We start from the raw sequence: 24,419 nt of genomic DNA, 5'->3' as shown, positions 1-24,419 counted from the left end.
ATTATTCAGCCTGGCAGTTGGTACCAGGCTATCAAAGTGCTTGACTCTTACAGCCACGCTAGCAGAAAAACATAACATGATCTCTAGTTCTTATATGCTCCAGAGACTTTGGAGTAGGGGAACCTCAGATGTGTGAGGTTTGTAGAAGCTGAGCTCTCTTCTGGTGCACTCTGGCTCCTGTGTAGGAGAAGAACTCACCAAGGGTCTGAAATAGTGAATGATGTCAAGGAAAGTGTAGCTTATTCCAGTCCATTTTGTCCCTCAGCCTTCATATGTTCCTTCTTCCCATCATTCTGTCCTGGTTGGCTTCTCTAGGTCTAGAGTCCAAATAGCCCATGATCTAATATTCTTCCCCCTCCTACTCCATTAGGTGGAATTTTAGATGTGTGGACCGCAAAATATACGTGGTTGGAAAAGAGTGGTAGATGGATAGCTGAGAGAACCAGTCTCAGTCTCTAACTTTTCTGATTTTTAGAATTGATAATAAGGTCTTTTTTTTTTTTTAAAGCTCAGAGTTTATACTTTGCTATTCCCTTACCAAGCTCCCGTACTGAGCTAAACGCTCAGTTGAACTTTAAAGTTCTGAGCATTATCTTATAAATTATGCCACATTATTTTTGTGCTTGAAGATATAAATACAGTCTTTAGGAATGCACATTTAACCCTTAATTTCCTTATTTTTAAGAGTGTCTACCCCTTGAGGTTGTTATGAAGGGTAAAGGAGATATCTTATAAAACCCTCAGCACAGTGTAGCACATAGCAAGCCCTGAAGTTTTAGCTACTACTAATATATTATATGGTTTCTCATTCTTGCTTTTTCCCTTAAAAATGTACACTGCAGATTTTCCTTTTTAATGAATGTTACATGGATAAAACATACCTTATTTCCTTTCTCTTTTGAATTATTTTATGTCGTGACTTACAGGTTACTTGTTTAATAAATAATTGATACTAATTTTGGAATTAGTAGAATTTTCCCCCCTAATCTTATTGTCTTTTTGCAGAAAAAACAAAGAGAGTTTGAAGAATACATCAGAGACAAATACATCACAGCCAAAGCTGACTTCAGGACGCTTTTGAAAGAGACCAAATTTATAACATATAGGTGTGTGCAATGAAATGTTTCATATCAGCAGTCATTGTCTTTACTAGTCCTTACTCTGATGGCCAAAGCATACTTTGCATTCACACACATGTTGACATTATTAATTTTTAGGAATAAGAAGAAGGCAACTTTATCAAAGATTGAATACAGCCCATATCTACGCTTACCTTTTTTCTTTCTTTTTTCTCTTTTTTTTTTCAAAGAAAGGGCCCAGATGTTAATTCTTATTTTGTGTTACCCACCCATCCAGTTTTTAAACATACTTTTGTTTTCACTTCACTGCTTTTTTAGAAGTATTTCCAAATATATAAGAATTGTATTTCATGAAGAGACTTAAAAAAAAAATCTTTCACTATCAATTATCTTTGCCTCCTCTGAAGACTATTCAGTGTTCATTCTAAAGCTTGAAATCATCTTATTTGCGCTCAGCAAAAACATTTTTTCTCAGAGGAAAGCAGTTTGCTGGATACTTTTAAATTAAAACTTTAAATTATAAAATCAGAGCTTTAAAACAAATTTTCTCTGTAACATACCCAGTAGTTCCCCCCCCAGCAAGTTGTCATCGGGAGAACAATTTTACATTGCTTAGCAATCAGTATGCAGGAAACCATTTTTGTTTCATGCTCCAGCTTTTCTTCTTTTAAGAGAAAAATTTGAAATATCTTAATGAAGGGTATGTGCACGGGAGGATAGATAGTGCTGAGGGTGTGGTTTTTAGGTATTTTGTGATTGGATTTTTTGGTCAGGATCCTTAATGTTTTGCATCAGCTTGGGCTTTTAAATTAGATGTGAAGTAAGACTTCTTTCTACATTTTTATAGTTAATTTAGTGAAAGATGTGAAAGTGAAAGCTTGTGAAAGATGCTGGGATTGGCAGCCCCGCAGACTGAAGTCCTCTGTTCATCCACAGAACAGGTACAGCACGGGCAAGATTTACCCACCCACCCTCAGCCCTGATCTGGAGGGACCACCAGTAGGGGTGGGAGGGTAATTCAGCTTCTGAGGCCCTTTCACTCCTTGGAGTCTTTGCTGAGGCGACTTACAAAGGTGACCACTGCAGTGAATTTTTCTTAAAAAAAAAAAAAAAAAAAAAATGGAAACACAATTAGGAACTAGATGGACATTTCCAGCTCATTTCTGAAAGACCTAGGAACAGCAGTCAGTAATTCTTGGACTTCTTTTCTTATTTCAGATCCAAAAAGCTAATCCAGGAATCTGATCAGCACCTGAAAGATGTAGAAAAAATTTTGCAGAATGACAAACGGTATCTAGTACTAGACTGTGTGCCAGAGGAGAGGCGCAAACTGATTGTGGCATATGTGGATGACCTGGATCGCCGGGGTCCACCCCCACCTCCCACAGCATCAGAGCCCACAAGACGATCAACAAAATAATTCTGAATACTCTTCCACAGGGGTGTCTGTTAATTCAAAACGCTTGCATGAGCCAATTTTCAGGTTTTTACATGTATGTGCATTAGTCAAACTATTGCAAAACCATCTGATGAACAGAAGGAGAAGCATCCGTGAACAGTTTCTGAACAGAGAACACTTTGGAAATATTTATGCTTTTCTTTGTGTGGCATGACTGACTTGCATACTCAAATATAGGCTGTCTCTAGTAAATCTAAAATCTTGAAGCTAAAAAATTATCCTTTTATGAGGTGTGGAAGTCAGTGACTTTTGGTGACGTTCTTTCTAGCAGTGTTATAATACATGCAAGACGTAAGAGCATTTGTGGTTTGAACTTGCAAGATGCAGATACCGCAGACTCCAAAAAAACCTAAGTTGGGGTTTGTTTTGTTTTGATTTTGTTTTTTAAAGCGGGTAAAAGACAAAACACTGAAAATTGAATTCTTATCTTCCAGAGGCTAAGATTATTATAATGGACATACTTTTACCTTTGTCTCTAAAGAACACTTTAGTTTTATTTGTTCACTTATGTGCTTTGATTATCCCCTTTGAATTATAGGCCAAGTCTTGTTGTTTAGCCTAAGAGAAGATTTATTTAGTAATTTCTTCTCAGGTATGGAACCACGGTCATAACTAACATGTTGACCAGACTAGGACTGCTGGTTAAAAACATTTTATTCACCATTAAGTGATCTTTATCGATATTCTGGATTAGACAACAAATTACCTTTCTTGGGTGTTCCTGTAAACTGTACTCCTATTTGAATGTTAAATTTTTGTTTCTAAAGTTTAATTTTAAGATGTTTGAATGTTCAGTTTATGTATTTGAACTACAATAAACCAACCCTTTTTATATACATGGATTGTATATGATTATTGTTATATAATTTATAAATACTTCTTTTAAACCTGTTCTTAAAAGCAGCAGCAAATGTAATTTGGCACAAAGAAAGTTTAAATTTTGAAAATCTCATCATTTTAAAAGGCTTGAATATAATAAATTGCCTGCATCATAAAAGGGAAGGAGTTTGAAGAACCATTTTGGTGCTCAGTCTCTTAGCAGTATCTTATTGCTTCATAGGAAGAAGATGCTGATTTTTGTCTGTTTTCTTGTTTTTGTCTTTTATATTAACATATTGATGATGAATGCCTTTTTGGACTCCTTTCAATGTGTCATGCACATCATACCGTGAAACTTACCTTTGATTCCCAAGTGCTCTTTCTAGCTTTACCTCCCCAGTTTAAAAAGATCCCTCTATTTCATTCCTTCATAGATTTCTAGTTTGAGTTACCACATAAATAAAATGTTTAAGAAAAATATATGTTAACAGGATAAATTGTTTTCCCTGTTACCTCACACCTGCTATGATTGCAACAAAACCTAAAAAAAGCGACAACGATATTTGTATTTGTTGTATGCGTACGGACCCAGACATGCATCACACACATACAAAAATACAGTCATATCTGTGTGACTTAGTGCTTAGCTTAAATATATGATGAAGCACCACAGAGATGATGTGAGTTCTATATGTAGAAACCTGGAGTGGGTTATCTGACTGAAGTCTAACCTATAAAATTGCTAATTAACAGGATTTTTTTTTAATAAATCCATTGAGTGATTTTGAAGCTTGTCAGAAGTGAAACAAAATGCGTGCCCAAAGGAACACAACTATTATAGAATAGGACTGTCCTACAAAGGTGAAGTTTCTAGAATGCTTTATTTTGTTATTCTGAATTCCACATATATTGTTTGCATACTCACTATGTTCCATTTCTCACGATAGAAAAGTGTGAAGAAAATGGTTTGGTGATACCTATTTTAATTTCCTACTTTTGCTGTAAAGTATTTGGGATTAATGTTTCACGTAAGGTGTAAATCAAACTTTTCTATGCAGATTTCTTCTTAAAGGGAGTGAGGACTTTGTATATTAGGTTCTTTTTTTTTTACTTGAAGTATAGTTGATTTACAGTGTCATGTTAGTTTCAGGTAACAGCAGAGTGATTCAGTTATACATATGTATATACTTTTTCAGGTTCTTTTCCCTTATTTAACCTTATAAGATATTGAGTATAGTTTCCTGTGCTATATAGTAGGCCCTTGTTGTTTATCTGTTTTATATACAGTAGTGTGTGTATATTAATCCCAAACTCCTAATTTATCCCCCCTACCCCCCATTAGGTTCTTAATGACAGGGTCATTGTAATTACATTGTGTTTCAATATCTTCATTTTGATCTGGAGCTTATCAGCAAGCTCTTTAAAAATACATGGTTTGTTGGCGTGCTGATACCTGTGCAAGTGTTAAGGTCTGACCTCCCTGTAAAGCCCCCTTGTGCAATGATGATTTTGAAAGCAGCATTCAAAACAAAGACAGCTTTAAGTCTCCAAAACTATCTGAAGTAAAACATAATTGTTTTTATTTGTTTACAAGTTAAAATGTCACACAGTGAAAGCTTACATCGTGCATTTACTATAGATAATGAACATAGAAATCTTTAATTCAAATAGTTCATCACAGTTTTAAAGGTAATCCAATTACATAACTATTGTCTCACAAGACAGTATTTTAGGTACTTGGATTAACTGTATGTGCTCTTGTGAGCCTTAAAATGAAATATGAACCAAGGCAAAAAGCCTTACCTTCTGTGTTAAAAAAGCAAATCATGACCATTTATAAAGAATAAACCAAAAAACCCACAGACTGTACATTAAAAAAAATTCCATCCACAGCATATTTTTATATTTTCTCCACTGCTTGCCCTAAATGCAGTTTTTTTGTTTTTTTTCAGAGAGAACCCCTCAGTGAAAATATCCCAGAATTCCATTAGAGTAACCAAGAATCGTGGATAAATGTCTTTATTATATTTAATAGGGGAAGAAATGTTATCATCATCATTGCTTTATTGGGTATGCTTTACCATGCTGTAAATTGAACAGTTATTGCTTGTTATTCAAATTATACTGGTAATACATTTTGGAACACAGAATTTAATTTTATTGCTTTTTCTGCATTGCCTTGTTTTCTGTTACCCAGATTCTCTGTCTTGTGTCCATTGAATTTTCTCTTTTCCATGCTAACTCTCTCTCTCTTCCTCCCTCCCTTTCTTCCTCTCTCTCTCTTCCCCCACTCCCTACCCCCACCCCACCTTGGGTTACTCTTGATAGTCTTTGTAACTTAAAAACCCGGAGGTATTTTAAAAGTTGGGCACAGTTCATGTTCAGTGTTAGGGCTATGTTTAATGCTCATTTAACAAAAAAGATGATCATCTTTATATTTGAGGGTTACATTCACCAATTAATACCTTTATCATTAACCATAATGGTATGGTTAACCATAACATAGATAATAGTTTATCTTGAGAGAAAGAAGATTTTGAGAGAAACATTGATTTCAGCTTGTAGAAGATTGTCTCCTGCTACTCTTTGGAAGAGGAGTCAATTGGGAAGAGAATTAAGGGTGGTTATTAAGTTCTTTCTCAAAATCAGAATATAGAATATCATGATAGGCTGCTAAAAGCCCCAGACTTAGAAACTGAAGACTCACAGAGGTGCTTTAAAAAGATCAGTGAAGCAAATTTTAGTATAAGGCAAAGTCTGAATTTACTTAAACTTAGCCAAAATAAGCCATGGTTTGAAATTAGCCCAGAATTGGAATAAGGTGATGTTCCTTATTCTTCAACCTTCAGTCATGGAAATTCTGTATGGATTTTCATCAAGTAAATGAACATTTCTTAAGCAAATGAAGATAACTCATTAAAATTTATGTGTTAAAAATCTCAAGTAGAAGTAGATTTTGAGCTCTGGTTATGTGCAGTAAGGTTTGATAGGTGAAGTTAGAGTTAGCAGGTTCAGGAAGAAACTAAACGTAAAGAGATTGAACCTTTGACAGATAAGCTCCACTCCAGCCAGTACATTGCTGGTCCTAAGGACTACCCATTAAAACAGCCATTGTGGACAAGTGACAAAACAGCTGGCCTTTCTAATCACTGTGACAGAAGCATCTTCAAACAACACAGTTAGTTCTTTGGATAACCAGGTTATAACATAGTTATTCTAATACGGTGTCCTACTTACCAAATTGCACATTTTGGAAATGCAGACTGTGAAGCATTTTTGTAATTCCTAATGGTAATTTTGTTATGTTATGGCAAAGTCAACAATACTGATTAGCAGCATTACAAATAAATAACAGTAATCGCAATTTGTTTTGCTTTGAAACTATTTATCACCATCTCCTGTCTCTTGATCTTTGTGTTCCCAGGGGATAGGGTCATTGTCCTGTACACAAGGGACTGTGTCTCTCTCATGCCAAAACTGCTCTACATCAGGGAGAATGGGAATCTCTGCCTTCTCAGCCTTCTCTTTGCTGGATGAGGGAGAGTCAGTTTTCTCTCTCTCTGGGATGGATGATGGGGATTCTGGAGATGGAACATTGTCACGAAGGACCTGTGAGTTACCAGCGGGTGTTTCCTGAGACTCTGAAGCAGTTGGATGTTTTTTTGTTATCATCCATTTCCATAAGCCTTTTAAGCCTTCCTTGAACTCCTCTGACATCACTAGAAAAATGAGAGGATTTGCTGAAGAGATGGAAAACATTAGGACTTGAGACAGGGCTATAAAACCTTGCGGTGGGGCCGGGCCTCCGGCCTTCAGATGCCATATCCACAGCCACGCTATCCATTCAGGGAGCCACAGAATAGCGGAGGTGATGGCAATGCTCAGCAACATCACTGTGAGTTGCTTTGAGTGCATCTGGCTTCGAAGATTTTGAGTCTTAGTTCCTCGTTTCTGACATTGGCCATAAGCTCTCCAGAAATAAAAGCCGGCAAAGAGTAACGGAAAGCAAAATACCAGGAGAGGGTAGAGCTTACCAAACGTTGACATGAACTCTTCGGCCATAGCGGGTACATCCATGAGGCACATTTCCACACCTGCGTGATGCCTGGTGGTGCTAAAGAACCATTCTGGCAGGGGTAGCAGGCTAGCCACAGCCCAGATGGCTGCCAGCACTGACCAGATGGTGCAGTTGTGGATATTTTCTTGCTTGGCTGGGTCACAAGCATACGTGAAGCATACTTTGGCCACTGCAACGATTGTCAGGCTCTTGGCTGCCATGCATGTGTGGATGAACCAGTCAGAGGACTTGCAGACAAACCAACCTAGATCCCAAACACCTTTGGAGTATGCTGTAGCTCGGACAGGTGCAGAAAACATCAGGAGAGAGAGATCAGCCAGGCTGAGATTCAGAATCAGGGAGTGGATCATGGATGGCTTTCCTTTCCAAGCACTGTGGAGGAGGATGCCAATCACACAGAGATTCCCCACGAAGCCCACCAGGCAGACAGCCACCAAGAGAGCTGGGACTACGGTCCTCCAGTCCTTGGAGTCAGAGGGCAGGTACCCACCGGCAAAGTGGAGGTGAGCAAAGGACCCGTTCATGGTGCTGGAGTTGGAGTCTGCCAAGGCAGCTGTCAGCATACCCCTTTCCATCCAGCTTCTACTTGCAGAAGTTAGCTTCTGTTTGTCTTTCTGCCTTGGCTCTTTTGTGTAGGAAGTAAATACGTCATCGTCAGTGTCAACTGACACCTCTGGACCCTCCTCTTGCTTATTTCCTGAGAGCAGACTGTGGAAGAAGTTTGACTCTTCTCTGCTCGTTGTTGCGTGTGCTATTTGTTGCCTGCCCTGAGTGACAAGCAGCAGGAGAGCGTGGTTGCTGCTCATTAGCAAGTCTAATATCAGATTGTCAGCTCTTTGGAGTAAAAAACTCCCCAATATACCCATCAATGATAAATGAGGAGAACATACATGGCAGTGAGTTATGTTCCTGGGGGGTCACTAGAGCCAGTTAAGGCAATTATTTTCAACTAGCTGTTTCTAAAGCTAGACCTCCGTCTGTAATAGAGCAAACACCACATCTGAATAACCAAGTCCTTTACACTTAGGCACGTATTAGAATCACCTGCGTGGCTTGATCCAGCGGGTCTGGGGAAGGGCCCTAAAATTTGCATTTCTAACAAGTTCCCGGGGGATGATGATGATGCGGGTTGGGGGAACCACATTTTTAAAGGAAGAACCAACACTGCTTTTCCCCTCCCCTCTGCAGGGATGAGCTTCCTCTTTTACCAAACCCTCACCACCACTTCAGCCCCATCAACGGCTGGCTGAGGTCAAACACACAGAGCTAGATAATGAAAAAAAGCTACCGGTGAGAAGTCCTATTAAAAAAATCTAATTATGGATTACTCTAAGTTTAGTCTATTGCGAATTTCTTAGAGGTATTTCGGAGCACTGCATTAGAACGAGTTTACATACTAATAAGACTCTTAAACAAGTGATGGTGATTAAAGCAACCAAATGATGAATTAGGCTTCTTTTCAGAGAGACTTCCTAAAGGATTTACTGACAAGTGAAGTAAAAGGAAAATAATTTCTATGCAGAAGACATTTACGAGATTTTAAAGAAAATGACATTTTAAAGTTGGGAAAAGAAAATTTTCTTGGATAAAATGATTCTAGAACCAGTCTTGAAATTTTATAATGGGCAGTGGAAGGATACTCTGGAGGAGGTCAGAGGAGCTGGAATTGTTCAGGGAAAAGGGTTTGTGGAATTGAAAGGATTTTGTGTCCTACTCTGTGCTGAATCAGAAATGCTTAGTGTCATATAATGGAAAGTGTGCTGAGCTCAGAGTCTGACGACTGAGCTCTGGTTCTAACTGCTTTCACCAGTTTTTCTCTGGAAACTAAGGATTACATTTAAAATCTCCCCAAAGACTCGGAACTCAACAAATAAGTATTGACTCAATAAAAACGTAGTGAATATTAGGAAAGCTGTCCGTGGTGCTGGGTTACCTTTTCTGTTTTCTTTCCCTTTCCCTGTAGGAAGTAGCTGTATCTATGAAACAGTAAATGGGGGTAATGTCTTGTCCCAGCAATTCATGGTAACCCCCAGTTAGTGCTGTGGACAATGAAATATCCTTAAGCCTCAATAGAACCACTTTTGAGGGTGAAGAGGCCCACACCATCTTCTAGGAAGGCAAACGGTGGTGGGGGGGGGCAGTATGCAGAGAAACACGTTGAGTACTACTTAGGGCACATGAATGTTTTGTGAATTATAGGCTACAGCAGAGCCAGTCCTACCTGATGTATGTGGAGAGATGAGTTCAGGACCAGAAAACAAATACTACTTTACATTAGGGCTTATAAACTTGGCATGCTCAAGGCTCCTGAAGATACAGAAGACAAAAAGCTAAATGATTCAAGGAGGTTTTAACAGCATGAAAGTTTGATTCTAACTTTTTGTTTTGAAATAATTGCAAACTTATAGGAAAAAAAAAAGCAAGAATAGTACAAAGAATTATCCTATACACTTCATTCTGATTTTCTAATTATTAACAGTTTGTGTGCACACTGTACACACACACACACACTTACTTGCATATATATACACACATAAACATATGTATTGTTTTCTGAACCATTTGAGAATTGGAAATGAATTTTTGAGTTTTCTTCCTGGATTATCATTAGATATAAAAATCAAAATGAGACTATGTGCTTGTAGCAAAAAGGAATTCTCTCCTTTGGCAACCCTCATTAACCAATCCAAGTTTCTGTTTGTCTTTTGATATATCAGCACTTGTGCATCTAGGTATTTGACAAATGTAATATGTAGCTTGTATCTGCTCTTTGTTTTAACATCGTTTCCATTTAAAGGATAAGTGTAACTTAGCCAACCTAAAAGAAGAATTACATCATATGAATTTTTGTTATTTACATTATGAATTCAAGTTATTTTGATCTTTCTTGATAGCATATTCATTTAAAATACAGGATTAAATTATATGCGTGGTGGACATTTGTTAGGTTTCCTTATTTTTTTTTATTTTGGGGAGTTGCCTCTTTCTTATTTGATAGAAGGGATCCTGGGGAAAAATGATACAGGTGAGGTGGATGGAGAAGTACAATACAGAAAAAAGACAGAGTGTTTGGGATGAAAACTGGAAACAGCCCCTTACCCTCACCCCAAAATGCTGGAAAGAACTCAACTATCCACCTGTTGGTGAATGGATAAAGAAACGGATGTATTCATACAATGGACTACTATTTAGCAATATAAAGGAATAAATACTACAACATGGAGGAACCTCACAAATACTATGCCAGTGGAAAGAAGCCAGACACAAAGGTGACGTATTGTGAGATTCCATTTATATGAAATGTCCAGAAAAGGCAAATCTGTAGAGATGGAAAGTAGAATAGTGGTTCCCTGGAGCTAGGGGTGGGAAATGGGAGTGACTGCAAATGGGCACAAAGGACCTTTTTTGGGGTGAGGAAAATGTTCTCAATTGGGATCGTGGGGATGGTTATAGAACTCTGTAAATGTACTGAAAACCTTGAACTGTACACTGAAAACGAATGATTTTTATGGTATGTAAATCATACCTCAATAAAACTGTTGGGGTTTTTTTTAAGTTATTTGGGATGGAGAAAAGGTAAAGAGCAGATGTTTTTGCTCTTAGAATGCTGAGTAGCCTCCAGTATGAGGGGATATTCCATTCTGAAACTGTGATTAATATATATATATGGAGCCAGGGAGAGATTGTGACCTAGAAGGACCAAGCCAAAGGACAGTACTAGGTGGGAAAGGGCAGTGGGGAGAAGGGAGACCCAGAATGCTGGGATTCAGAACTTGCTGCCCCTGTTGCCTGGCTCCCCCAGCTTGGAAATGGGCTTTCATCATAGCCTTCCCCCTCTGCTTCCACACTCCTGCCGAGACACTAGCAGCAGGGCAGCTGTGACATCCAAATACCTCAGCTGGGTTCCAGGCTACTTTTCCTTTCCCTGACAGGGACGCCACCCACAGTGATGAGGCCAAGAGGTAACCCTTGGAAACTGAGAAACAGTAACAAAACAATGGAAAATCTGAGCCTTTTTTTTTATATATATTTTAAGTTACAAGGGACCTCAGACAACTTAATCCTCAAAAGAACCCACGCAAAGCAAATGAGTGGCCAAGATTGTTAAGTGGTTTCTGATAAAAGCAGAACTAGGTGTGAGCTCTTAAACTAGAGTAAACTAGTTTACTTAAACTAGAGTAAAGTAGGTAAAGTTTATCCTATAGCTCAGTTCCAGGGAAGGGGAGATAATGAAAACAATCATTTATTGAGTGAGTCCTCAGTGCCAACTTCTGTGCTAAGCTTTCTATGCCCTGAGTCATCACGATAGCTCCTGGAGATACTATTACTATCCCCTTCTTACAGATGATGACCCTGGGGCATAAAGAGGTGAATAACTCACCCGTGGGAATGTAGATCACACAGCTAGTAGATGAGAGAGTTGGTATAGAGACCCCCATGGGTCTGAGCCCCAAGTCGGGGTTCCAGAGCTGGTGTTCGTAAGCTGTGTGCTGTCCTGCCCCACTAAGGACGTTGTGGGATACTCACTGTTCTCTAAGCATTGCGATTATGAAATTGGTCACTTCAACAAGCATGTATTGAGCCCTTTGGCACTGGGAATATAAAGTCCACGTATTTTTCTTTTCTGCTTTTCTGGGGACCTGGCATTGTGAGTCTAGGACAGGAGCTGGGGACCTGATACACCTTGGTCTAGGCAGTAAGTTGGGAACCTGGAACACTCTGGGTCTAAGAGGAGCTGGGTGCTTCTGACACTTGGGTCCAAGAGAGGATCCCAGCTACAAAGGTATATGGGATTCCTGGGTCTAGAGTGGGAGCTGGCTGTCTGGGATCCCTCGGTCCTGTAGGGGGAATGGGTACATTGGGTCCCCCAGTCCTGAATGGGAATTGGAAGCCTGGTTGATGCCTGGGTCCAGGAGAGAAGCTGAGGGCCTAGGATCAGAGCTTGGACCTTATGTGAAGCAGGTGTGGGGTGTGGAATTAGAGTCTGGGATCCCTTGGTCCTAGGAGGGAACCAAAGGCCCTAGACCCTTGAGTTCTGGAGGGGAGATGTTCCATGAGTCCTGGAAGAGAAATAGGGGCACTAAATCCATCAGTGGAGAGAGAAGAAGGGGATCCCTGGGTTTCCTCTCGCTCTCGGGCCACCCCACCCCTGGAAGCACCTGTCTCCAATGCCTCAAGCAGGCATGTGCCTGGCTCACCCACCCAGGCTCCTGGGGCACTAACCCAGATCTCGTGTATTTTTCTTTCAGTGAATGTTTGCTGAGCCACTTCCCCTGGGCCAAACACAATGCCAACCCCTGGGAACCCACTGTGGTAGAAGGGTCCCTTTTCTAGAGGAGTTACCATGTAGTTGGAGAGGTGAACAAGCAAGAAGTTGCAATGACGGCGCTACAAGATACCAGCTGATGATGCCTGCGCGAGGGGCGCCTGGAGCGAACACACCAGTAAACAGCTGCTTCTCATCAAAGAAGTTAGCTTGGCTGGCTTTCGGGTTCTAAGAGTAACCTCCTTCCACCTGTGGATTTTCAGGTTCTGAAGGTTGCAGGCGGAGCTCAGGGAGGAGCAGAGTGGGTCAGGTGGGGCTTCTTGACCAGTTGCAGTTTGTTGGCTTGTAGAGCATGCTCAGTTCCGTCTCCGTGGGCAGTAGAGAACTGAGCTCTCGGATGTGCACGCACTTTACCACCCTGCGCTCCCACTCCCAAGGTCAGTAATACACAGCTGGTGGTTCCTTCTTTGACAACAGTCTTGCTTTGCTGAAGCTTCCTTTCTCCAGTCCTCTGATGGTGCTCCTTTCTGGACCACAGTTCCTTGTTTTTGTGGAGTATCTTTTGCTGTGCGGCCTTCCTGAGCGACCTGTCCCAGTATTTCGTGTCCGGTGTCTTGGAGTGTCGTTCCAGGCTGTGGGTGCAAAGCTGAGTGACACTCCATCTCTAGGGAAAGTGTTGGGTAAGTCTGGCTGGGTCTGAGTGGCCGCTCCTACAAGACAGCTCCTTCCCTCTCCCTCCTGCTTCTGCTGTTGGTTAGGTAGCTCTTAAGTCCACTGTGGGGAAGATGATGGAAGTAGATGGATTGTGCTGTTAGTTACAAAGCGGGCAAGTCTGGAAACATAGATCATTATCTTGTCATGTTATTTAACATCAATAACCATTTATTATGTGTTAGCACATGTTTCCACACTGGATGGCCTGTCTATTTCACATTCCACAGACTGGGAGTCAGGAGATCTGAACCCTTCCTTACAAAATGAGACTGTTAGATCTGCAAGGGACCCTTTTGGATTGTTTGTGTCACAACTTCATTTTCCAGATTGGGAGACAGATGCTCAGAAAGTGTTAAGTGACCTGTTCTAAGTCACTTGGTTCCTCGGTAGCTGGGCACGTGCTGGGATCCAGGAATCTCAGCTGCTAGGTGGATGCCTTTTGTTCTTCGTACTGTCTTGGACTTTTTCCTGCTGGGTTTTTTGCCTTTGCTAATAACTTGTGTTTTGACTTTATGGAGGATAAAATTTGGATGTAGATGTGAAGCCCCTTTGGAAAGCAAGAAGATGGCGAGAACATAAGGTGGTTGCATTGCACCAGCTTCTGTAGAACTTAAACTTTCGTTTCTTGAAAAAAACAAATTTCTTGTCCTATCAAAACACAGCTGTGGTTAATATGATGATGTATTTTCTTTTACGTTTTTTTTTTGGTTCCAAGAGTTTGTTTGCTTTTTACACTGTTAGAATGCAAATTGTAATTGAAGCTCTGATTTTTGTTGTAATGTAATGAGAGGCACTGATTGTCCAAAATGACCCTAGAGAGAACTGTCTCAGGGTTGATTTCACCACAGTGAAGATGACAGTCTGCTTTTTGTAGAGGCCATAGTCCTAGGAGAACAGCAAGTAAAGGATTAACATATATATATGGGCCCAGAATGGTTAAAATCATGCTTTGGATGCATGTTTTTTCAGGGTACAGTTTGCTGTGTGTTCTTACTGAACGACGTGTCCCGTCATTTAGAGAAAAATCTAGTTGTTAAAAAAAAAAAACCCAAAATTTGGGCTTCCCTGGTGGCACAGTGGTCGACAGTCTGCCTGCCGATGCAGGGGACGCGGGTTCATGCCCCGGTCCGGGAAGATCCCACATGCTGCGGAGCGGCTGGGCCTGTGAGCCATGACCGCTGAGCCTGCGTGTCCGGAGCCTGTGCTCCGCAACGGGAGAGGCCACAACAGTGAGAGGCCCGCGTACCGCAACAAAAAACAAAAATTTATTACTGTATCCACCTTGTACAGTGAATTTTTTTCACACTTTTTTTTAAAAAAGAGCTTTATTGACATATAATTCACATACCATACGTTTCACCTATTGAATGTACAATTCAGTGGTTTTTGGTATTTTACTCTTTTCACATTGTTGCCCATCCTAAGTGGCTAGTGTAGATGTGATGCTGTCTTCAGCACTGCCTAGAGTTGTTTCCATGACTACTGAATCCAGCAGGTGGTGTGGCATCGTTGCACACGTCTCAGACATCCCAGGACTAGATGGGCTGGGGAGGGAATGCGCTGTGTTCAGAGATCTCACGCTAACGCAGTTTCTCAGGGGCCTATTAGAAAGGAGAGGACACCACCATCCCCAAGTCCCCGACTTTGCCCTCCTTTTTAAAATGGGAGAGGCAGCTCTTGTGTCTGTAGGTCTTGCCCTTCATGTTTACTCTTGGGAGGAAAAAAAGTAAAAAGAATTTTTTTAAATAATCCTCAATAATATCATATTCCAAATCCTGGAAAGAAAAAATGTTTGGATGGAAAGGAAGGAGGGGTTGAATTTGATTTCAAATGTTTCAACCTGGGTACAAAACACTGTCAATCAGCTTTTCTGCTCAGTGCATTAAAACAAAACCTTTTAACACTTTTCAGTCCCTCACAAATCCTTGTTGAAAGTTCAGGAAATTCTTCTAAAAGTTTAAAACTTTCCACTGTATGCATTATTTTAGCCCTCATTCAGTAGTTGTAATTGAGAAGTTGAGATATGGAAGTTTGATTTATTCTTGTAACGTCTATAATGTTTACCTTCATAAAAATTTTTAATATTAGGTAAAAGAGGTGATAATGTTATCATTTTGTAGAAGAAACTGAAGCACCCCAGAGGTTTTGACTTTCTGGTAGTTACAAAACTTGTTAGTTACTGAACTGAGAGAGACCCTGGATTCCTGATTCTAGTTCCAGTTCTTCCCACCAGATCAGGCTCCCAACGGGACATCAGTATATTGAAAGATGTTTTCAGGTGTTCTGTTTTAGTTTCTTGTTGCTGCTACTGAAATTACCATGAATTTACCACCTTGAAACAACACATGCAATAGTCCTGGAGATTGAGAGTCCTAAAATAAAGGTCACAGCTGGCCTGCATTCTTTCAGGGGGCTTTAGGGGAGTCTTTTCCAGCTTCTAGAGGTCACCCACAGTTCCTGGCTCCTCACCCTTTCCTTCATCTGCAAAGCCAGCAGCATATCATCTTCATCTTTCTCTCTCTCTTTCTCTAACTTCTGTTTTCGTCGCATATCCTTCTCTGACTCTGGCTTTGACCCTACCACTTCCTCCTTATATAAAGGACCTTTGTGATTACACTGGGCCCACTGCATAATCCAGGATAATTTCTCCATCTCCAAATCCTTACCTTAATCATATCTGTAAAGTTCCTTTGGTCAGGTAAGGTGAATATTCACAGGTTCCTGGGATTAGGAACAGATGTCTTTTGGGAAGTTATTTTTCTCTGCTCCATGTATTCTAAAAAAGTTTGGTGGTAGTAAATTTGGTATATGCTGTGTTAAATAGGACTTCTTGCACTTTAAAAAATATATAGCCAAATAAAAAATAATAACCAAAGCTTACATTTGTTGAGACGTTACTATTTGTGAAGCACTTTGCTAAATTTTACATGTACTATCTCATTTCATTCTCATGACAATACTAAGGAGTTCTGTTCCCATTTTTCAAATGAAGAGACTAGGGTGGGACGAATTGGGAGATTAGGATTTTGACACATATACACTACCCTGTGCAAAATAGGTAGCTAGTGAGAACCTGCTGTATAGCACAGGGAGCTCAGCTGGGTGCTCTGTGATGACCTAGAGGGGTGGGATGGGGGGATGGGAGGGAGGTCCAAGAGGGAGGAGATACATGTATACATATAGCTGATTCACTTCGTTGTACAGCAGATATTAACACAGCATTGTAAAGCAGATATACTCCAATAAAACAAACAAACAAAAAAGTGAAGGAACTTGCTCAAGTTCACATTGCTAAATCAGTGGCACAGCTGGGATTCAAACTCAGATCTATTTCATGCTAGAGCATGAGTCTTGGAGTTTTCTTTTTTTTTTTTAAACATCTTTATTGGAGTATAATTGCTTTACAATGGTATGTTAGTTTCTGCTGTATAACAAAGTGAATCAGCTATATGTATACATATATCCCCATATTTCTCCCCTCTTGCATCTCCCTCCCACCCTCCCTATCCCACCCCTCTAGGTGGTCACAAAGCGCCGAGCTGATCTCCCTGTGCTATGTGGCTGCTTCCCACTAGCTATCTATTTTACATTTGGTAGTGGATATATGTCCATGCCACTCTCTCACTTCGTTCCAGCTTACCCTTCCCCCTCCCCGTGTCCTCAAGTCCATTCTCTACATCTGCGTCTTTATTCCTGTCCCGCCCCTAGGATCTTCAGAACCTTTTTTTTCTTTAGATTCCATATATATGTGTTACCATACAGTATATGTTTTTCTCTTTCTGACTTCTTTCACTCTGTATGACAGACTCTAGGCCTATCCACGTCACTACAAATAATTCAATTTAGTTTCTTTTTATGGCTGAGTAATATTCCATTGTACATATGTGCCACATCTTCTTTATCCATTCATCTGTCGATGGACACTTAGGTTGCTTCCATATCCTGGCTACTGTAAATAGTGCGGCAATGAACATTGTGGTACGTGACTCTTTTTGAATTATGGTTTTCTCAGGGTATACGCCCAGTAGTGGGATTGCCAGGTCATATGGTAGTTCTAGTTTTAGTTTTTTAAGGAACCTCCATACTGTTCTCCATAGTGGCTGTATCAATTTACATTCCCACCAACAGTGCAAGAGGGTTCCCTTTTCACCCCACCCTTTCCAGCATTTATTGTTTCTAGCTTTTTTATTTTTATGTTTTTTATTTTTATTTATTTTTATTTTTTTTATTTTTTTGCGGTACGTGGGCCTCTCACTGTTGTGGCCTCTCGCATTGTGGAGCACAGGCTCCAGACGCACAGGCTCAGCAGCCATAGCTCACGGGCCCAGCCGCTCCGCGGCATGTGGGATCTTCCCGGACCGAGGCACAAACCCAGGTCCCCTGCATCGGCAGGCGGACTCTCAACCGCTGCGCCACCAGGGAAGCCCACATTTAATTTTTAAAAAAATCTTTATTGCAATATAATTTCTTTACAGTGGTGTGTTATTTTCTGCTTTACAACAAAGTGAATCAGCTATACATATAGGTATATTCCCATATCTCCTCCTTCTTGCGTCTCCCTCTCAACCTCCCTATCCCACCCCTCTAGGTGCTCACAAAGCACAGAGCTGATCACCCTGTGCTATGCAGCTGCTTCCCACTAGCTATCTGTTTTATATTTGGTTGTGTATATATGTCCATGCCACTCTCTCACTTCGTCGCAGCTTACCCTTCCCCCTTCCCATGTCCTCAAGTCCATTCTCTGTGTCTGCATCTTTATTCTTGTCCTGCTCCTAGGTTCTTCAGAACCTTTTTATTTTTTTTTAGATTCCATATATATGTGTTAGCATACGGTATTTGTTTTCCTCTTTCTGACTTACTTCACTCTGTATGACAGACTCTAGATCCATCCACCTCACTACATATAACTCAATTTCGTTTCTTTTTATGGCTGAGTAATATTCCATTGTATATATGTGCCACATCTTCTTTATCCATTCATCTGTCGATGGACACTTAGGTTGCTTCCGTATCCTGGCTATTGTAATTAGAGCTGCAATGAACACTGTGGTACATGACTCTTTTTGAATTATGGTTTTCTCAGGGTATATGCCCAGTAGTGGGGTTGCTGGGTCGTATGGTAGTTCTATTTTTAGTTTTTTAAGGAACCTCCATACTGTTCTCCATAGTGGTTATATCAACTTGCATTCCCACCAACGATGCAAGAGGGTTCCCTTTTCTCCACACCCTCTCCAGCACTTATTGTTTGTAGATTTTTTGATGATGGCCATTCTGACTGGTGTGAAGTGATTCCCCATTGTAGTTGTGATTTGCATTTCTCTAATGATTAGTGATATTGATCATCCTTTCATGTGTTTGTTGTCAGTCTTCATATATTCTCTGGAGAAATGACAGTTTAGGTCTTCTGCCCATTTTTTGGATTGGGTTTGTTCTTCTGATGTTGAGCTGCATGAGCTGCTTGTATATTTTGGAAATTACTATCTTGCTTACTGTAGCTTTGTAGTATAGTCTGAAGTCAGGGGGTCAGATTCCTCCAGTTCCATTTTTCTTTCTCAAGATTGCTTTAGCTATTCAGGGTCTGTTGTGTTTCCACACAAACTGAACACTTTTGTTCTAGTTCTGTGAAAAATGCCACTGGTAGTTTGATAGTGATTGCACTGAATCTGTAGAGATAGCTTTGGGTAGTTTAGTCATTTTCACAGTGTTGATTCTACCAATCCAAGAACATGGTATACCTCTCCATCTATTTGTATCATATTTAATTTCTTCCATCAGTGTTTTATAGTTTTCTGCATATAGATCTATTGTCTCCTTAGGTAGGTTTATTCCTAGAAATTTTATTCTTTTTGTTGCAATAGTAAATGGGAGTGTTTCCTTAATTTCTCTTTCAGATTTTTCATCATTAGTGTATAGTAATGCAAGAGATTTCTGTGTATTAATTTTGTATGCTGCTACTTTACCAAATTCATTGATTAGCTCTAGTAGTTTTCTGGTAGCATCTTTACGCTTCCCTATGTATAGTATCATGTCATCTGCAAACAGTGACAGCTTTACTTCTTCTTTTCTGATTTGGATTCCTTTTATTTCTTTTTCATCTCTGATTGTTGTGGCTAAAACTTCCAAAACTATGTTGAATAAGAGTGGTGAGAGTGGGCGACCTTGTCTTGTTCCTGATCTTAGTGGAAATGGTTTCAGTTTTTCACCATTGAGAATGATGTTGGCTGTGGGTTTGTTATATATGACCTTTATTATGTTGAGGTAAATTCCCTGTATGCCCACTTTCTGGAGGGTTTTTATCATAAATGGGTGTTGAATTTTGTTGAAAGCTTTCTCTGCATCTGTTGAGATGATCATATGATTTTGCTCCTTCTATTTGTTAATATGGTGTATCACATTGATTGATTTGCGTATATTGAAGAATCCTTGCATTCCTGGGGTAAACCCCACTTGATCATGGTGTATGATCTTTTTAATGTGCTGTTGGATTCTGTTTGCTAGTATTTTGTTGAGGATCTTTGCATCTATGTTCATCAGTGATATTGGCATGTAGTTTTCTTTCTTTGTGACATGTTTGTCTGGTTTTGGCATCAGGGTAATTAATGGTGGCCTCGTAGAATGAGTTTGGGAGTGTTCTTCACTCTGCTGTATTTTGGAAGAGTTTGAGAAGGATAGGTTTTAGCTCTTCTCTAAATGTTTGATAGAAGTCACCTGTGAAGCCATCTGGTCCTGGGCTTTTGTTTTTTGGAAGATTTTTAATCACAGTTTCAATTTCAGTGCCTGTGATTGGTCTGTTCATATTTTCTATTTTCCTGGTTCAGTCTCGGCAGGTTGTGCATTTCTAAGAATTTGTCCATTTCTTCCAGGTTGTCGATTTTATTGGCATAGAGTTGTTTGTAGTAATCTCTCACGATCCTTTGTATTTCTGCAGTGTCAGTTGTTACTTCTCCCTTTTCATTTCTAATTCAATTGATTTGAGTCTTCTCCCTTTTTTTCTTGATGAGTCTGGCTAATGGTTTATCAATTTTGTTTATCTTTTCAAAGAAACAGCTTTTAGTTTTATTGATCTTTGCTATCGTTTCCTTCATTTCTTTTTCATTTATTTCTGATCTGATCTTTATGATTTCTTTCCTTCTGCTAACTTTGGGGTTTTTGGTTCTCTTTCTCTAATTGCTTTAGGTGTAAGGTTAGGTTGTTTATTTGAGTGTTTCTTGTTTCTTAAGGTAGAATGTATTGCTATAAACTTCCCTCGTAGAACTGCTTTTGCTGCATCCCATAGGTTTTGGGTCGTCGTGTTTTCATTGTCATTTGTTTCTAGGTATTTTTTGATTTCCTCTTTGATTTCTTCAGTGATCTCTTGGTTATTAAGTAATGTGTTGTTTAGCCTCCATGTGTGTGTATTTTTTACAGATTTTTTCCTGTAATTGATATCTAGTCTCATAACATTGTGGTCGTACAAGATACTTAATATGATTTCAGTTTTCTTAAATGTACCAAGGCTTGATTTGTCACCCAAGATATGATCTATCCTGCAGAATGTTCCATGAGAACTTGAGAAGAAAGTGTATTCTGTTATTTTTGGTTGGAATGTCCTATAAATATCAATTAAATCCATCTTGTTTAATTTGTCATTTAAAGCTTGTGTTTCTGTATTTATTTTCATTTTGGATGATCTGTCCATGGTGAAAGTGTGGTGTTAATGTCCCCTACTATGATTGTGTTACTATTTCCCCTTTTATGGCTGTTAGGATTTGCCTTACGTTTCTAAATATTTATAAATATAAACATTTACAATTGTTATATCTTCTTCTTGGACTGATCCCTGGATCATTATATAGTGTCCTTCTTTGTCTCTTATAATAGTCTTTATTTTAAAGCCTATTTTGTTTGATATAAGAATTGCTACTCCAGTTTTCTTTTGATTTCCGTTTGCATGGAATATCTTTTTCCATCCCCTCAGTTTCAGTCTGTATGTGTCCCTAGGCCTGAAGTGGGTTTCTTGTAGACAGCATATATAAGGGTCTTGTTTTTGTATCCATTCAGCCAGCCTATGTCTTTTGGTTGGAGCATTTAATCCATTTACATATAAGGTAATTATTGATATGTATGCTCCTATTACCATTTTCTTAATTGTTTTGGGTTTGTTTTTGTGGGTCTTTTTCTTCTCTTGTGTTTCCCACCTAGAGAAGTTTCTGTAGCATTTGTTGTAAAGCTGGTTTGGTAGTGCTGACTTCTCTTAGCTTTTGCTTCTCTTTAAAGATTTTAATTTCTCTGTCGAATCTGAATGAGATCCTTGCTGGGTACGGTACTCTTGGTTGTAGGCTTTTCCCTTTCATCACTTTAAATAAGTCCTGCACTGCCTTTTGGCTTGCACAATTTCTGCTGCAAGATCAGCTGTTAACCTTATGGGGATTTCCTTGTATGTTATTTGTTGCTTTTCCCTTGTTGCTTTTAATATTTTTTCTTTGTATCTAATTTTTGATAGTTTGATTAATATGTGTTTTGGAGTGTTTCTCCTTGGTTTTATCCTTTATGGTACTCTCTGTTCTTCCTGGATTTGACTATTTCCTTTCCCATATTAGGGAAGTTTTCAACTATAATCTCTTCAAATATTTTCTCAGTTCCTTTCTTTTTCTCTTCTTCTGGGACCTCTATAATTTGAATGTTGCTGCGTTTAATGTTGTCCCAGAGGTCTCTGAGGCTGTCCTCAATTCTTTTCATTCTTTTTTCTTTATTATGCTCTGCAGTAGTTATTTCCACTATTTTATCTTCCAGGTTGCTTATCCATTCTTCTGCTTCAGTTATTCTGCTATTGATTCCTTCTAGAGAATTTTTAATTTCATTTATTGTGTTGTTCATCATTGTTTGTTTGCTCTTTAGTTCTTCTAGGTCCTTGTTAAACATTTCTTGTATTTTCTCCATTCTCTTTCCAAGATTTTGGATCACCTTTACTATCATTACTCTGAATTCTTTTTCAGGTAGACTGCCTATTTCCTCTTCATTTGTTTGGTCTGGTGGGTTTTTACTTTGCTCCTTCATCTGCTGCATATTTCTGTGTCTTCTCATTTTGCTTAACTTACTGTTTTGGGAGTCTCCTTTTCACAGGCTGCAGGTTTGTAGTTCCTGTTGTTTTTGGTGTCTGCCCCCAGTGGGTAAGGTTGGTTCAGTGGGTTGTGTAGGCTTCCTGGTGGAGGGGACTGGTGCCTGTGTTCTGGTGGATGAGGCTGGATCTTGTGTTTCTGGTGGTAGGACTGCGTCTGGTGGTGTGTTTTGGTTTGTCTGTGAACTTATTATGATCTTAGGCAGACTCTCTGCTAATGGGTGGGGTTGTGTTCCTGTCTTGCTAGTTGTTTGGCATGGGGTGTCTAGAACTGGAGCTTGCTGGTCGTTGAGTGGAGCTGGGTCTTAGTGCTGAGACAGAGGTCTCTGGGAGAGCTCTCACCGATTGATATTATGTGGGGCTGGGAAGTCTCTGGTGGTCCAATGTCCTAAACTCGGCTCTCCCACCTCAGAGGCTCAGACCTGACACCTGGCCTGAGCACCAAGACCCTGTCAGCCACATGGCTTACATGTAAATGGGTTAAATTCTCCAATCCAAAGGTACAGGGTGGCCAGCCTTCTGTGCTCTGCGCAGTCCTCCAGCTGGACAGTCCTCTGGGCCTGGTCGATATGGAGAGCCTGTTTTGGATCCAGGTCCAGCTGCCTTCCCTAGCATCTAAAAGAAGTAGCCGACACCCTCATCCTCCCTTATCCCTGCTGTAACTCGTCACGATCCTGGAGCGCCCCAGTCTTGGAGTTTTATAATATTAATATTGTAATATGTAAAGCAGGGGGTTTAGGATGCAGAAATTTCCAGATTAATTTACCCAGAGTCATGGTATCTTACCAGGCTAGTGTTCTTCAGAACACTTTATGAAACGTTAAGCTTGTTGGCCTTTATATCAATGCTGTCCTATAGAACTTTGTGTGATGATGGAAATGTTCTGTATCTGCATTGTCAAGTATGGGAGCCACTAGCCACATGTGGCTATTCAACACTTGAAATGTGGTTAGGACAACTGAGGGACTGAATTTTAAATTTTATTTGATTTAAATTATTTAAGTAGAAATAATCACATGCGGCTAATGGTTTCCAAATTGGACAGCCCCGTTCTTTATTCTTCTGTATCTGATGTTTAAGTTTAGCCAGGCCCATGTAGTTACTTTACTTTTGAGCATAATATTGTATTTGGTAGTTCCTTGGTATCAAATGTCATTTGAAGAATGGTTGTTGATAGCTTCAGGAAATGCTTCTGAAAAGGAGGTGCATTTGGGTTGGGAGATAATAGTAAGACAGGATTTCAGGTGTCATGGGCAGAGCCAGTGGAGATTTGTAGACCACCGAGTCCTAGTCTTTGATGGAACTTTGTGGGGTGTTGGTTAGTTGACAGTCTCCCCTAAAGATGGATGTCCTAGTGAAAGAACTCTTCAATCATTCAACAAAAGGTATGAAGATAGTCTAGAAATTGTGGGAGAATCAAGGAAGTAGGAAGGGCCTGTCAGATCTTTGAAGAAATTCTGGGGAAACAGCATGTACTTTGGTGAAAAGATCATCTGTAATGTTATATAAGACTATATCATTGGAAACGTTGTAAAGAAAGTACCATGTTAATGTTACGGCCAATGATGTTCACACTTACTTTAGCTGTGCAAAACATTTTTTCAGATGAAATCGTAAGTAGAAGTCCAATAACTGTGACGGATGAAAGGGGAGCTGTCCTGTGTGAAGCAAGTGTTGGGTGGAATCGTGGTCCTATTTTCCGAGGCCCCCTCTTTTACTGCTGTGGCCGTTGAGGTACCTCCCTGAAACTCTAGGGGGTATAAGTCACTGACAAAGTCCAGAAAAGGGTTTAAAAGCTAAGAGGCAGGAGTGTTCCTGGGTTTCTGAGGGAAGGCTGCATGGAAAGGAGAGACATGGTACTTCCCAGATATCTCTATATGCATACTTTCAAATACATTTTGTACACA

General features: G+C 39.9%; 2 protein-coding genes across 7 annotated transcripts in view; one reads left to right on the top strand and one right to left on the bottom strand.

The window, feature by feature from the left end:
* Positions 1-3,356, top strand: part of TCERG1 (transcription elongation regulator 1) — a gene marked incomplete at its 5' end in the record, with an annotated part of 60,098 nt that extends 56,742 nt beyond the window's left edge. For 5 of the 6 annotated variants that reach the window (XM_082836409.1, XM_082836408.1, XM_082836410.1 and 2 more), the window contains 2 exons: positions 1,006-1,106; positions 2,298-3,356. In XM_082836409.1, the coding sequence (XP_082692535.1) occupies positions 1,006-1,106; positions 2,298-2,499 (303 nt within the window). In that variant the 3' untranslated portion in view covers positions 2,500-3,356. Of the gene's footprint in view, positions 1-1,005; positions 1,107-1,926; positions 2,021-2,297 lie in introns of all 6 variants that reach the window. The other variant, XR_014326100.1, reaches the window with a different exon arrangement.
* Positions 3,357-6,738: 3,382 nt separating this feature from the next.
* On the bottom strand, positions 6,739-8,010 carry GPR151 (G protein-coupled receptor 151; the record flags this gene model as incomplete). The annotated part of the gene is made up of 1 exon (XM_082835636.1): positions 6,739-8,010. The coding sequence occupies one exon, from the start codon at positions 8,008-8,010 to the stop codon at positions 6,739-6,741; it is 1,272 nt and encodes a 423-aa protein (XP_082691762.1).
* Between the last annotated feature and the right edge of the window lie 16,409 nt (positions 8,011-24,419).

This window comes from Leucopleurus acutus (genome assembly GCF_964270905.1).
Source record: "Leucopleurus acutus genome assembly, chromosome: 3".
NCBI classification, from domain to species: domain Eukaryota; kingdom Metazoa; phylum Chordata; class Mammalia; order Artiodactyla; family Delphinidae; genus Leucopleurus; species Leucopleurus acutus.
Note: the sequence above shows the minus strand (reverse complement) of the source record. Positions and strands in the feature narration are given on the sequence as shown.